Below are 14501 nucleotides of genomic sequence, written 5' to 3' on the forward strand. Positions count from 1 at the left end.
TAAGGATCTGAGCAACTTTGCCAAGGGCCATATTGTGATTGCTAGAAGACTGGGTTAGAGCGTTTCCAACCAGCAGGTTTTTATGGCATATTCCTGGTATGCAGCGATTAGTATCTACCAAAAGTGGTGCAAGGAAGGACAACAGGTGAACAGACAACAGAGAGGGCACTCAAGGCTCATGGATGCACATGGGGAGCGAGGACTAGCCCGTCTGGTCCAATCCCACAGGACAGATATTGTAGGACAAATTTCTGAAAAAGTTAATGCTGGCTATGTTTGACCAGTCTGCGGCTATGCAGGCTGCATACCGGTCAGTGCCCCTGCTGACCCCTGCCCACCGTCCACAGTGCCTAAAATGTGTTCTTGAATGCCAGAACTGGAAAATGGAGCAATGGAAGGAGGTCTCCTGGTCGGTCTGATGAATCATGTTTTTCTTTTACATCATGCGTCGTTTGCCTGGAGAAGAGATGAAATCAGGATGCACTATGGCAGTGTGATGCTCCTGCCAATGTTCTGCTGGAAAACCTTGGGTCCTGGCATTTATGTGGATGTTACTTTGACACGTACCGCTTACCTCAACATTGTTGAAGACCAAGTACACACCTTTTTGGCAATAGTATTCCTTGATGGCAGTGGCCTCTTTCAGTAGGATAATGCGCCCCGCCACACTGCAAAAATTGTTCAGGATTGGTTTGAGAAACATGACAGAGATTAAAGGTGTTGACTTGGCCTCCAAATTCCCCAGATCTCAATACAATCGAGCATCTGTGGGATGTGCTAAAAATTCAAGTCGAGGCATGGAGGCACTACCTCGCAACTTACAGAACTTAAACGATCTGCTGCTAACATCTTGGTGGCAGATACAATAGGACTCCTTCAGAAGTCTTGGGGAGTCCATGCCTGAACATGTCAGGCGGCTGAAAGGGGAACTATACAATATTAGGCAGGTGGTTTTATTGTTGTGGCTGATCGGTGTAAGTGAAGAAATATTCTGTCATCCTCCCTGCCTTACAAATATTTGCCTGAAGAACCACATTTTAATTTCAAAATCACTCACTACCTGGGAAGGGGGATTGGTTTGAGTGGCATATGGATGGGGTCAGAGGTGAAATTCTGAAGCAATTGAGGGGCCACAAAGACTATTGGACAGCCTAGACTCACATAATATGATAGTATATTATTCAATTAGGTTTGTAAAAAATTCTATTACAAGTAAAAACAATATAAAATTTGCATTAATAGGTCATATAATCAAGGTATTTATGGTTTAACCAACTGCTGATAATGCTGTAAACAAGCTTTAAAAATGTCCTCTAAAATCATGAAGCACTACTTTCCTTTAAGTCATTAAAGTACCTGTATGCATTGCGAAAATTTTCTGGTGGAATCATAATGCGTTCAGTTTTTAGTATATGATGAACCAGTTCTGACAAATTATAGCTTTTGCAGCGGATCAGCTCCTTTGCAGAAATCTCAATGTCACAGATTAAGCGCCCACAAGCGGCATTTTTCTCAGCAAATCCACTGCGGCCCTACAGCATAAAAATAAATAAGGTACAGGAAACACAATTTAAAAATAAAATAAAACAAACATAAGGAGACTTTTTTTATGCAAACAAGGCAAAATAGTGTGTTTTAGAACTTGACAACCTAGAGTACAGTATAGTATGTTTAGAAAGTGATTACTGGGTGAAGAGCTAATCTTTAACATTACAGAATTCAAGTAACATGACTTATGAATAACCTATTGTCTATACATATTGTCTGTCCATTTATTCTTCATAAATAAAAACTTGGAGCTAGTCTCCAAATGCAGTGATTAACTACCCCAAAACATACTGCTATGACAGAACTATTTAAGCTAGCAAGGCATTAAACTACTATACATAAAAAGCAAAAATTATATTTCTAAATCATACATCATTTTCAATTCATAGCTCTATTAACACAGGATTTTCGTACTTGGTTAAATCCTTTTCACTGAATCCATTGGTGGGCACTGACAATGGGTAAAGAGGGTCCAGGCAGAAGTTTGGCACTTTAAATGTTCTTCACCAAGTCTGAAACTCCTCCCCCTTCTATATCCCATCCCTGCAGGGAACTGTTATTTTTCTAACCAAGCCTCACAGGAGAGAATAGAGGAAAGAACGGAGAGAGAAACAACATTCCCAAAAACAAATTCACTCTACCCAGGAGAACGAGATCATAAAGGGTGGGTGTGCAGGGTCCCCACAATGGATTCAGAGAAAAGAGTTTAAAGCAAGTACAAAAAACACATTTTCTCTTGCTTCATATAGGGGACATTGACTATGGGACTTTACAATGCTGCTCACATTGGTGGGTACACTAGTATGTTTTGATGGAAAAGCATTAAAATGATAAAACTTAGTAAACATATAAACTGAGTACAAGACGGTTGAGGCTCCATGCTGTACCGTCCAGAAGGCACTGTCAGATCTGGTACAAAATTCTTCTCTACCGTGAGGCAGCAGGTTTCCCTATCCCAATGAAAACATGTCAAATCACTAAAAAAAAATCCATCTTGCAATTGTTTGCATAAAAGCAGACTAACCTCTTTGATGATCTCTAGGTTCTCATATGATGCCCACCAGTTTCCCTAAACTCAAGAATCATATCAAGTTCATTGACTGACTGTATTTAAAGGATTACACCACAACAGAAGATGTCTTCTGACTAGAGCTTGTAGCACCACTCTTAGTTCTTGTGGTCCAATTAACAAAGATTCAGTTCTTTTTGAGGCTGTAAACTCTGAGCTATCAAAGAAGTGAATTAAGTGTCTTTGGAGACTGATCAAATGGCAGGTCAAATAAATGTGAAATTAGTTTCATTTTGTCATAAAATCAATCTGGGACACACTAAAATAAGACTGCACAGTCCCGAAGGACGAGATCACCTTTTACAGGACTGTCATGGCCAAATGAACATCAACTTGAGAGCTGAGAGAGACTTTAATAATCTGTGCAACAAATGTATCTCATCTTAAGGCAAGGACACCCACTGCTTTCAGCAGTCGAACAGCCGACTAGTCTCTGGGTTGGAGCTAGATTGGATTTCTGATCGTTGATGATCCACCCATGAGTATGATGCAAAGGTGCGACCCCAACTTGTTCAAGAGATCATCCAGACAAGGAATGATTGCCATCCTCTTTAGATCCCAGAAGAGCACCCATGACCACCATGATCTTCATGAACACCCTCGGTCTTTCGCCAAGACTGAAAGGTAAAGTCTGAAATTTTAAACGGTAAGACTGGATTGTGATTTCAGAAGACATTGATGGCCTTACCAGACCAGAACATGGAATTAAGCGTTTTGGATATCCATGGATATCATGAGTTCCAGGCTGGTAATGACCGATTTTACAAATTCCACCTTGAACCTGTCCACTCTAATCTGTGTGTTCAGTCTTGAGCTTCAAATTGTGCTAAAAGGATTCACATGACATTTGGACTAAGCCAAAAGTCGGGTAGGCCACCATTTTCTTTTGGTCTGTCGACACTTGGATGACAACCGTCATAATTAATGTGCAAATAGCTTCCAGTAGAGCCCTGTGTCTCACTGGGTATCTAGGAAAGCCGGTGCTGACCCAAAGGGCAGAGGGAGGACTGTCCCCATTAGGTGTATCCTCTTGCTTTACTTGCAGTGTGAAAGGACAGTAACCTGGGACCACGCACTTTGATATATTGATTGACAGAAAATAACTGTCTAGCTCCACTGAACTCATATCTAAAAAGTTAAATTTCTGGAAAGGATGCACACAATACCTAATCTTTTTTAAACACTGTGCATCAGATCCATAGAAGATATATAAAAACAGACTTGGCAACAGTTCTCAAAGGAACAGACCAACACTGACAATTTTAGCAGTTTTGTTTTGTTTTATTTTAGTTCTTCAACGAAAGGATTCTTCTTCAGCCCACAATTGACATCCCACTCTTGACATGAGGCTGCTGGCCGCAACGGAAATCAAAAAGCACCCTACTCCTGAGAGCAATCGGAAACAAATGGAGTTACCTACACGGAGGGGAATGTAGAAGTGGGCGGTGTTTCAGAATTCGCAAAATTGCAAAACTACAGCCTGGTTTCTCTATACCCATCATCTGTGTCCCCCATAGGATATAAGAGAAATTTTTATTCTTCATAAAGAAAATGTTGGAGCTAGTGTCAAAATGCAGTGATTAACTACTACAAAACATACTGCTACGAGAGAACTATTTAAGATAGAAAAGGCATTAAATACAATACATAAAAAGCAACAAATCATATTTCGATATATGCTCACTCTAAGTGATACATATTTTTCAATTCATAGTTCTATTAACACAAATAACTATAATAAACAGAATGCACAATTTTAGAGAGACCAACTGTGAATTTAAATTCTACCTATATGCTCTGCTACTTGAGACTTGATTTTACAAACCGCACATAAAAAATATTTGGTGGATTGCACAATATTATAGCACATTACTAGACAAAGTCTAGAGAGAAAAAAAAAACACTTACCCCAAGCTTTGGCATAGCTGACCGTCTAAGCCTGCCAATCTTGGACCAAAATGGAACTTTACAAAAATTAATCCTCTGTAATAATACTTCAAGATCAAAACCATAGATATCATGACCCTGTGAGAAATGCAAAACGGCAGTCTTAGTGTTACATTCATACATATATGTGTAAGCATGTTGGGAGCTCCCATAAACAGCATTACACTAGCACTCGTAGTGTAATCTCTGCCAAGTTACCAGGGGTAGAACACTATGCATAGGAGCCAGGCTATAGCTGAATACCAGAATAAGCACTTCAAAAAGGAGTTCATTATAAGCAAAAAGGGGAAAATTTGGCATTTGGGAGTTGGGCGACTGTTAGTAGTTTTGACAACATGGATATGTCCAACCACAACATAAAAAACAATAAGAACTCACAAGAGTAAAATAAATAAATACATTAAAATAAAAGCATATTAAAAACATATTTAATTCTATCAACCTTTAAAAACAGATGCATCTCTGGAATTCTAATTTTGCTTCAAACATTAGTAAGTGCTTCTCCGCATACAAGGTTTCACATTTTATCAAGAACAAAAAAAAAGCATGGTAACCTATATTAGTTCACAAAATACATTATATAGCACTTTTGACATTTTATTTTCTTACATCATGGAATGAAAACTGGATATTTATACATACATAAAATCCTTTTCTCTACATTCATTGGCGGACTCTGGGACCATGGGCATACACAACCTTTATTAGGCATTTTATAAATCTGAAAGCTTTTTAAGCTCCTCCCACTCCTATGTACTCATCCTGCCAGTAACTCATTTTTCTAACCAAAGAACAGTACAGTACCAGAGAGAATGAACCAAGTGAGAAAACATAGTCACACAAAAAACTTTTACAACAGAATGAGAGCATACAAAAACAGAAAAAAGGTTAGGTGCCAAGTGTCCCCAATGATTTAAGAATAAAAGATTTAGTGCAAGTATAAAAATATGTTTTCTCACTCATCCAATTGGAGGAAACTGGAAGCATGGAAACATCCGAAAGCAACCCCTTAGGGTGTGTGTACACTCAGTCATGGTGTGCACTCACTAAAGCACGAAAGTGATCAACCTAGCTGTAGTCTGCGACGCCTTCAAAACTCTCTCTAAAAAAAAAAAGGCATCCTACAGGACCAACAGATCGGTGTTAATACACTCAAGTGTTCCACTGAAATATCTTTAATACCTTGACTACATACAGCAAGTGAAGAGACCATCTTTCTCTATAGTCTGATTTTGACCCAATGCCGGATTCACAACATCTTGATTTAAGTGAAACCTGAAAACCACGTAAGGCTGAACAGATTGTTTCATACAACAGACCTCTCCTTATGAAAAATTAAAAGGGTAGAACCGCTAAAAAGAGACCCCATTTCCAACTCCCCCTGTCCTGTGGAAGTGGTCAAAGGTTCTTCCATTTGAGAAAATGCAAATGGGCATATTCCAGTGATTCAAAATGAGACTATTGTGAAGCCTTCAGCACTAAATTCATGTCCTAAGGGACTAAAGGAGGATTGGTGGTCTGAAATGAATCATGCCCTATAAATAAGCTGGTCTACACCTCTGGTAAAAGTGCTCGGGGTAAATGTATCAAGCTGCGAGTTTCTGGTGGGTTGAAAAGTGAAGATGTTGCCTATAGCAACCAGATTCTACTTATATTGTAGAATGTACTAAATAAATAATTTCCACTTTTCAAACACGCCGGAAACTTGCAGCTTAATACATTTACCCACTGGTCTCGTTTGAAAGAAAACCAAGCACAGAAATCCAAACCTTGACCAAACCAAGTTTAAGACCATTATTCAAAACATCCTGTAGGAACATTAATAAGTGGGCCAACTGAAAAGTAGTTATTGAGAACTTATCACCACATCAAGGGATCTTCCAGACCCTATGAAAATTTCTGGCTGAAACAGAATTTCTGGGCCTGAGTGCGATCCCTGGGTTAGCAGATGCTTCCTTAGAGGAAGACGCTGCAGTGGGTCAACCAATATTCTAAGAATGTCAGTGTACCACACCTTGGCCACTGCGGTGCCCCTACCAGCACATACATCAGGCAGACATCTCTGTCTGCCTGACCCCATCTGTCCACAATCTGCTGAAAGATGTCCAGATTGAAAGATAATTCTTACTAATGCTGCAGAGACACTCTTCCAGACAGTTCTCCACCCCTTGAATAAACACAGCTAATACTGTCAGAACATTTTGTTCTGCCCAGCGAATGGTCCTGGTGGTTTATCATTGCAAGGGAACTCCTTGTGCCTCCCAGATCGCTGATGTATGGCACTGCAGTGGCGTTGTCTGACTGAGCCGTTATGGGATTTCCCCACAAGAGAAGTGTTCAGGGATAACTACTGGGGATGTTTGACACTGTAACCGGTGAACTACTACCACCTCCCATCCTCGAAGACTCAAAGTTGTCCAGTACCTTATAGCAAAGGGACGGCCCTTGTTTAAGTTGTCTTCTCTCAGACACCGGAAGACCCAAAAAAAATCTATTGGGTATGCAGATGAAAATTAGACTTGTCCCATTTCAATAAGGGTTCTACCCGAAATGCCATTCAATGAGATGTTCTAGCTGCCTCAAAAGTCGAGGCAATTTTCCCCAAGCCCTTCAAAGTGAATTGGACAGATGCCTATCTCACCAATAGAGACCTTACCAGTGTGTACAAGTCTATCTTGTCCCTTGGAAGGAACTTTCTTTGTGGTCAGGTGCCCTAACCTAACAAAAGACACAGAAAAACCAGCCTCCGGGTAGGAACGAGGTTGGATTTCTGATGGTTGATAATCCAACGGACATTGCTACCTTTGGTTTGTCGCTTGCCCTACAATATGGGATTATTGTCATCAGCATTATATTGACTCTATTCTGCCTGATTCTATTATTGGTTTATACCTCATTGTGCAATAACACCAGAATTGATCAATCAAGCATATTATTGCCTTTCCACTCAGGACTGGTTCTATCTGATTTATTATTGTATTGTATTGTATTGCCATTCAGCTATTATTCTATACACACATGGTATATATACGACCATGATATGTTTATGATTTTATAGGACTGCATTTTCATTTACATATTTTATTTATATTTATATATTGTACCCTTGAGGCCTCTTGGTTTTATTTAGTTGGTCTTTTGTGCATATGCTTTTACAGGAACAATAAATTTTGTTTATTTAGATATATTTGGTACATCTATTTGTTCTATTTTAATTATCTGAATCTTATGTCATTGTATTATATGACTAGTTGATATATATGTATCCATACTCATTACACACAAAACAGTGAGCACAGAGATCTGTTTTATTTGTATAATCCAACCATGTGTCTTTTCCAGATGTGCTTGAACCAATGCCAGAGACTCCGTCTTGACCAACAAATTGTATAAGTAAGGGATTATTATCCTCCTGAATGTCATATGCACGGTCATGACCGCAATAATACTAGTGAATACTTCAGGGGTTATGGCCAGACCAAAGGGAAGAGCGAAATTCGAAATGGTGAGACCAGACATGGCCCTCCCAGATCGGGAAATGCAAGCAAGCATTCTTGATGTCCATGGAAACCATGAACATATCCTGTTCCATACAGTTGATGATTCATCTTAATGACCCCATCTTGAACTCTGTCCAAAGAGTACGGAGATTCAAAATTGGCAGAAAAAACAGGTTTTGCATTTTGGACCAAAAACAGGATAGAATAGAAGGTCGTCCTCCGCCAATATGCTGGCACATGGGTGAAAATCTGGGACATGAGCTAGCTCTGAATGGCGACTTGCAAAGCCTGGTGTTTTAACTGATCCTGGTGCTCTTCCAAGGAAATCTATGATCTATCCTCAGATCTATGAAGCCCCCCACCCACAAATCTGAAGTGAAACTAGACCATGAAGCAGATGGGCTCCCACCACAGCTACTGCTGGGTGGTCTGAACGCATGTCAAGCAAACAAAATTGCCTAAGGAATCAGTGCTGGCTTCTTGGAGGACAAAGCCTGCTTTCCATTTGCTGTCCCCCACTTGTCCCGGCACAGCCAAAGGGCTGAAAAAGAGAAATGTGCTTTAGAAAAATATATTGGCAGAAAGGAACTCTTCTTGCCCATCTAATCCAGCTAGGGACCCGTTATGACCTCACTAGAGAAAGGCAAATAGTTTTCTTAGACATTGATTCTGCCTCCTAAGCTTTGAGACAAATAGCTTGGCAAGCTGAAATGACCCAATTCTGACCCCAATAAGATCGCCTCCCTGGTGTACTCTGCATGTGTCTTAGTCCTTCCTGATTGCAACCAAGAAACTACCTTCATATGGAAGCGTTGTCAGGCGGCTTTAGGATTGGTGATCTGCCACCCAGGGATGTAGCCAAAGCGCCCTTCTTGCTACAACTGCCGAGGCCATGGTCTTGGAAGAGAACACAATAATATCCAACAAAGCTTCACACAAGAAATCAATGCTTTTCTGCATAACTTCTACGGATTTTAGAAGGTACAATCCATTTATTCTATCTTCGATATCTGTATGCAGCGTGCTGGCCCACAACCTAAGGGCTCTAGTTACCGAAGCCATGGCTATCCCAGACTTTAGGGTTATGCCCGAAGAGATATGTCATTTCCTGAAGGAAGTCTCCATCCTTCTATCCATGGCGTCTTTCAATGGTCCCCCATCATCCCATGGGAGAGTGGTCCTTGAGGATAAGCCGGCTATGGCTGAATCCACCTTTGGTACCAAACACCATCTAAGAATATCATCATCCTGGAAAGAGTACATGCGGTTCAGTCTCCCCATGTTAGGATGACTTTGGTCTAAGGCTTGTTACTCCTTAGAGATGAAGTCTTTTATCACCTTATGGGTATGGAACACTCTAGATTTCACTTTGTGTTCTTTAAAAAGTCTGTCTGTGAACAATTAGTTTACATTTATTTAAAACCCTGCTACACCTGCCGGTGAAAGGTCCCACAGTTTATCGCATCTCCAAACAAGAGTTTCATCGTGAAGTCCAAAGAACAGTCAAAGCAAATTGAAGATTGAGACTTTTTTTTTAAAAAAAAGAGTCAATAATATAAAATTCAAATCCTTAAACATCCCATAAACTCTCTCAAGTCCATAAGAATGAAATAGATATATCACATCTGTGAATTTGTCTAAAACATGTCGTCCACCAAAACTGAGCAAATGCTTGTGAAAAGGGCACTAGTTCTGTTGGCCAACAAGACACTTAGGGGCATATTCAATTCCGATCCCGATTCGCGGGATCGCGCAGGAACGGCCGCGAACCTAATCCGCGGTACCGCAATAACGTGGATTTTTGTTCGCAGCCCTATGAAAATCCGCGTTATTGCGGTACCGTATTACCGGCAGTACTGCGCATTTCCCGCGGTAACGCACGGATCGGAATTGAATATGCCCCTTACAGTCTTTCATGGCAGAGATGGGCTACCGATGGGGTAATAGCCTGGGAATTTCACAAATCTGCACTTTACTGGAGAACAAAAAATATGGTTTAAGAAAATTTATATGCAACCTTATATAAAGTTTGCGAGAAAGAAAGCGAAATACCCTTATACCAAGTGACGAAACATTCTATGGTCTAAGGAAACTAGGAATCAACATCTTGCCATTAGGCTTGCGCCAAACAGTGTCTAACATTAGCACTAAACTCCATCCAAGAAAAGTAGCTCTACCATACTTCTCTGCTTCAGAAATTAGAAGACTTGCCAAAGATGGAAGAAATTATAGACCATTCTTATATGAAAACATGGTGCAGTCATACATGAAACCTAGGGCTAATTAAAATGTCCTAAAGTGGTCCAGACAAAGTTTATACACAATTTTAAGAACCTGTGGAATGAGTTGATAATTGTTGGTCCCATACAAACTGATAGTTATGACTCATGACATTATATTATTCAGTAATGATTGGTAACAGGAATTCCTGAGAAAATCCATTTTGACTCCAAGATGTAAGAAAATAAACTGTGAAAGATGCCAAAAGAGGATTAAAACCTTTATAGTGTTAATAATAATAATAATAATAATAATAATAATAATAATAATAATACTACAATTTTTGATAAGTCTCTTTATCAAGGCAATGTGATGTTATACTGCATTGGATAAAAGGATAAACATCACAATAAAAGTATGTTGCATTATATTAGTATATGCATTATGATTCTAATTCTATACTGTTGTTGCAGGAGTCATTCTACTAAGTCCCAGTGGCAAATGTTATGGACGATCTCTAGGGTGAGTTGACATCCAAGATAGACATTTCCTTAAAATTTAAGTTATTTCAGGTTAACGTACAAGTCCATGGAAAGCATACTAATGATCCCACCTTTCAAAACAATTTCAGCGCTGAAGCACTTCAGCTATACTCACCACAATAATATCTGGGTCAATTTTGTGTATTTTTGCAAGGAAAAATCCAAGAAGAGTCCTTTCTGTTAATGCAATTTCAATGTTCGCATTCTGCAAAAAGCACGAACAAGCAGAAAATGTGTAAATTAAGTCAATTTTGCTATACTAAAATGTTTTTTCCAAGTACAGCATAACAAACCAAAGGGAATAGCTAGCAAAAAACAACCAAATAAAACAAGACAGCTCTTGGAACAAATATGTATTACAAGCAGGGTCACCTGGAGTTGCATGGGTTTAATTTGTAACGTGTAGCAGTTTTTATATATTAGCATTTTTGGTCTATTTACCAAATAATTTGCTATTTAGAAACTAAGATTTGTTGTTTTGTCGCATTGGCGTTATGTCATGTTGTTGCAAGGATTCCTCCCAGCAGTCAAACAATTGTTTTCAACCAAAAAATTATGTTTTCAAAATTTGTCGCTCTGTGGTCTAATAACTTACTTACTTTTCGATACTAAATAACTAAGATTTGGCAGCTTTCCCTTGAGAGCTGTGGAAAATATTTGCCAACAAATAAAAACAAACTTCTTTTATATATACAGAATTATTATTGTAGCCACAGTGCTCACAGCGCCGTACAGTAGGGAAAACAGGACATACATGAAACAAGGACATACCAGGTAGACAAAATAAATGCAGACATGAAAACAAAGGGTATAAAGGACCCTGCTCATTAGAGAGCTTACATTTTAAGTGTAACAGGGCACATCCTAAGTGGAAGAAGGCAAAGCTAAAACATGAGGAGCGAGTGTGGCTTAGAGTGGATATTGGGACAGCTGTGATGGTGTATTAGTTTGAATAATATCATTATGGGATACAGTAAGCAGTGTTTTTAGAGACCATCTAAAGACATGAATGCTCCGGGAAAGCCTCATTGGGTTGTGGTAGGGAATTTCATAAGTGGGGAGCAGCATGGGAGAAGTCTTGTAGATGCGAGTGACAGGTGGTTACCAGAGACAAGACAAGGAGCAGGTCAGAGATAGATCTAAGAGGGCGGGAGGAAGAGTATTTTGATATGAGATTTTAGATGTATGAAGAGGTTGTTGTTGACAGCTTTGTAGGTAAAGGTGAGTAACATGAACTGGATTCTAGAGGACACAGGGAGCCAGTTGCAAAGTGGTGCTGCAGATTTGGAACGGTGAGAGAGGAAGATCCTATTATATCCTAAATATAATGTATTACGGAAAGAAATCCTTGTACTGCACAGCTAAACAGAGCCTATGAAGATTGGGATGGGATGAGGAAAATAAATTGTTACCTTTCGTTTTACTGCTTCTTTGTGATCGTATGGAAAAATGCAGTCATTGGGCTTGGTGAGAACACAAAAATGGGTTTGAAAAGGGAGTTGAGGAGGCGCTTTATCAAGAGGGAATTTGTGATGAACCAGAGCAGCCAGGGCAATTATCTGAAAGAGAAATGTGCAAAAAAAGGTCTATAAAAACACCACAGCATTGTAGCTCACAGTTGTTGTGGCCAGTCATCATACCAGCCCTCCTTTATAAACATCACCATTTTCACTCACCACCATTCTACATAAAATTGCACTGAAATGTAATTGCTTCATTACATGTGACTCATAACGCCACCCTCCATGGAACACACACAAAAAAACGAATTGGGCATACCTCATTTTGATGAGTCTTTGGATTCTGGACAGTCTTCATGCTGAGAGACATTACAACAACCGGAGGTGGGGACACATTTTTCACAACATTCACTAGATTCGGTGTTGCTGCCATTGCTTCAATTTTGCACCAGCTAATGGGCTGGTTGTTCAGCTCTACAAGAATACATAAAAATGTAAACATATCATACAACAGTGTCATCATCTATAACTGAACAAGTATTTCCTTATCTAATTACCATAGGATGTCACAGCCACATTGTATTCTGGTCACCATTCGAACTAAGACCCCCGACTGATTTACAGAAACCATGAGCTACAGGAGTACAAAGTGTGAGGCTGTCACTACTCTCTGAGTTCCAGCACCAGACACCAGCCGTGTATCACAGCAGTGAGTTTCATTATTGTTCTGGAAAAACATTTGAAAGGGCGACTGCGCACTTTTAGCAACAGTTCATATGGGCACCTACTGGTACTTAATCATATGAGCACAGCTAGTACAATCTGGTCGTATAACTGATAATAAGTGGTGCTATATAAAGAATGATGATACTTTATGATCTGTGTAACTACTGGTTTATAAAATGGGATCTGCAGCTACATTTTGTGCGTTATGTGCATATACGTATATGATCACAACAGGTATAATCTGTGTATCTGCTGGTACATAACCATATGACTATGGCATTGTTCACATTTTGCTTTTCTGTCACAGAATAGGAATCTTATTGTTTGTGAATTTCACTGAAAAAACATAATTAATTTTATAATTATATATTCAGGTATATATATATATATATATATTCAGGTATATATATATATATATATATATATATATATATACATATATACACACACACACATACATATTTATACTAGTTCAAGTAATAGGCCCATCATCACATTCAGCACGGGGTCCCTTAATCCGGCACTGGCTGGTATTACAGCAACTGTCTGTAGCTTAAAGCCAAGAAACATCCATTGTGCTTGACTGATCTGAACTTGACCATGAAATAGTGGAAGAAGGTGGGCTGGTATGTTAAAGCATGTTTTACTTTTACATCACGTGGACGGCCTGGTGCGGCTCGTCATTTACGTGGGAAAGAGATGCCACCAGTATGCACGATTTGAAGGCATGCCGGAAGGAGCAGTGTGATGCTCTGAGCAATGTTGGGTCCTAACATTTATGTGGATGTTACTCTGACACGTACCAAAACTTTGATGCAAAGTATACCACTTCATAGAAACGGTATTCCCTGATGACAGTGACCTCTTTCAGCAGGATAATGCAACCTGCCACACAAAAATTGTTCAGGAATGGTTTGAGGAGCATGACAGAGTCCGAATTCCCCAAATCTCAATCCGATCAGGCATCTGTGGGATGTACTGGAAAATAAAAGTTCCAGCCATGAAGACCCCATCTCGCAACAGGACTTAAGGGATCTGCTGCTAACGTCTTGACGAGATACCACAGTACACCTTCAGAGGTCTTGTGGAGAGGTCAGAGATCTTTTGGCAGCAAGACAGGGAACTACACAGTATTAGGCAGATGGTTTTAATGTAGTGGCTGATTGGTGTATGTGAATATAAGGAGCATTTTACATGTTCAAATAATTTTAATGATCCTTATTAGACAAATCTTGCAAACTTTTCAATTCAGACACCACCCTTGGCAATACTTTTTTTTCCCTTTAATAAATAATTCCTCCTTTTTCGTGATGAGTTAAATAATGAGCCAAGAACCCCACCATGGCGAAATAGCTCTCATAAAGAATATTCTCCAGACCTCAGTCTACTTTTTAACGAGGGAAGGATGCTGCCTATAGACTTCCCTGTTGAAAACAATCCAGGCAGCAAGGTCTACAGAAAGGAAATACATAGTTGCAGGCTTCTTCAA

At 39.6% G+C, this 14501-nt stretch overlaps 1 protein-coding gene across 1 annotated transcript in view; it reads right to left on the reverse strand.

Moving 5' to 3' along the window:
- Window positions 1-14501, reverse strand: part of POLA1 (DNA polymerase alpha 1, catalytic subunit) — a 247459-nt gene that overhangs the window by 190214 nt on the left and 42744 nt on the right. The window contains exons 14-19 of the mRNA XM_075197823.1: window positions 14059-14113; window positions 12606-12760; window positions 12239-12385; window positions 10942-11031; window positions 4526-4642; window positions 1357-1532 (exon numbers count right to left, since the gene is read on the reverse strand). Of these exons, the coding sequence (XP_075053924.1) occupies window positions 1357-1532; window positions 4526-4642; window positions 10942-11031; window positions 12239-12385; window positions 12606-12760; window positions 14059-14113 (740 nt within the window). The remainder of the gene's footprint in view (window positions 1-1356; window positions 1533-4525; window positions 4643-10941; window positions 11032-12238; window positions 12386-12605; window positions 12761-14058; window positions 14114-14501) is intronic.

This window comes from Mixophyes fleayi, chromosome 2 (genome assembly GCF_038048845.1).
Source record: "Mixophyes fleayi isolate aMixFle1 chromosome 2, aMixFle1.hap1, whole genome shotgun sequence".
NCBI lineage: Eukaryota > Metazoa > Chordata > Amphibia > Anura > Limnodynastidae > Mixophyes > Mixophyes fleayi.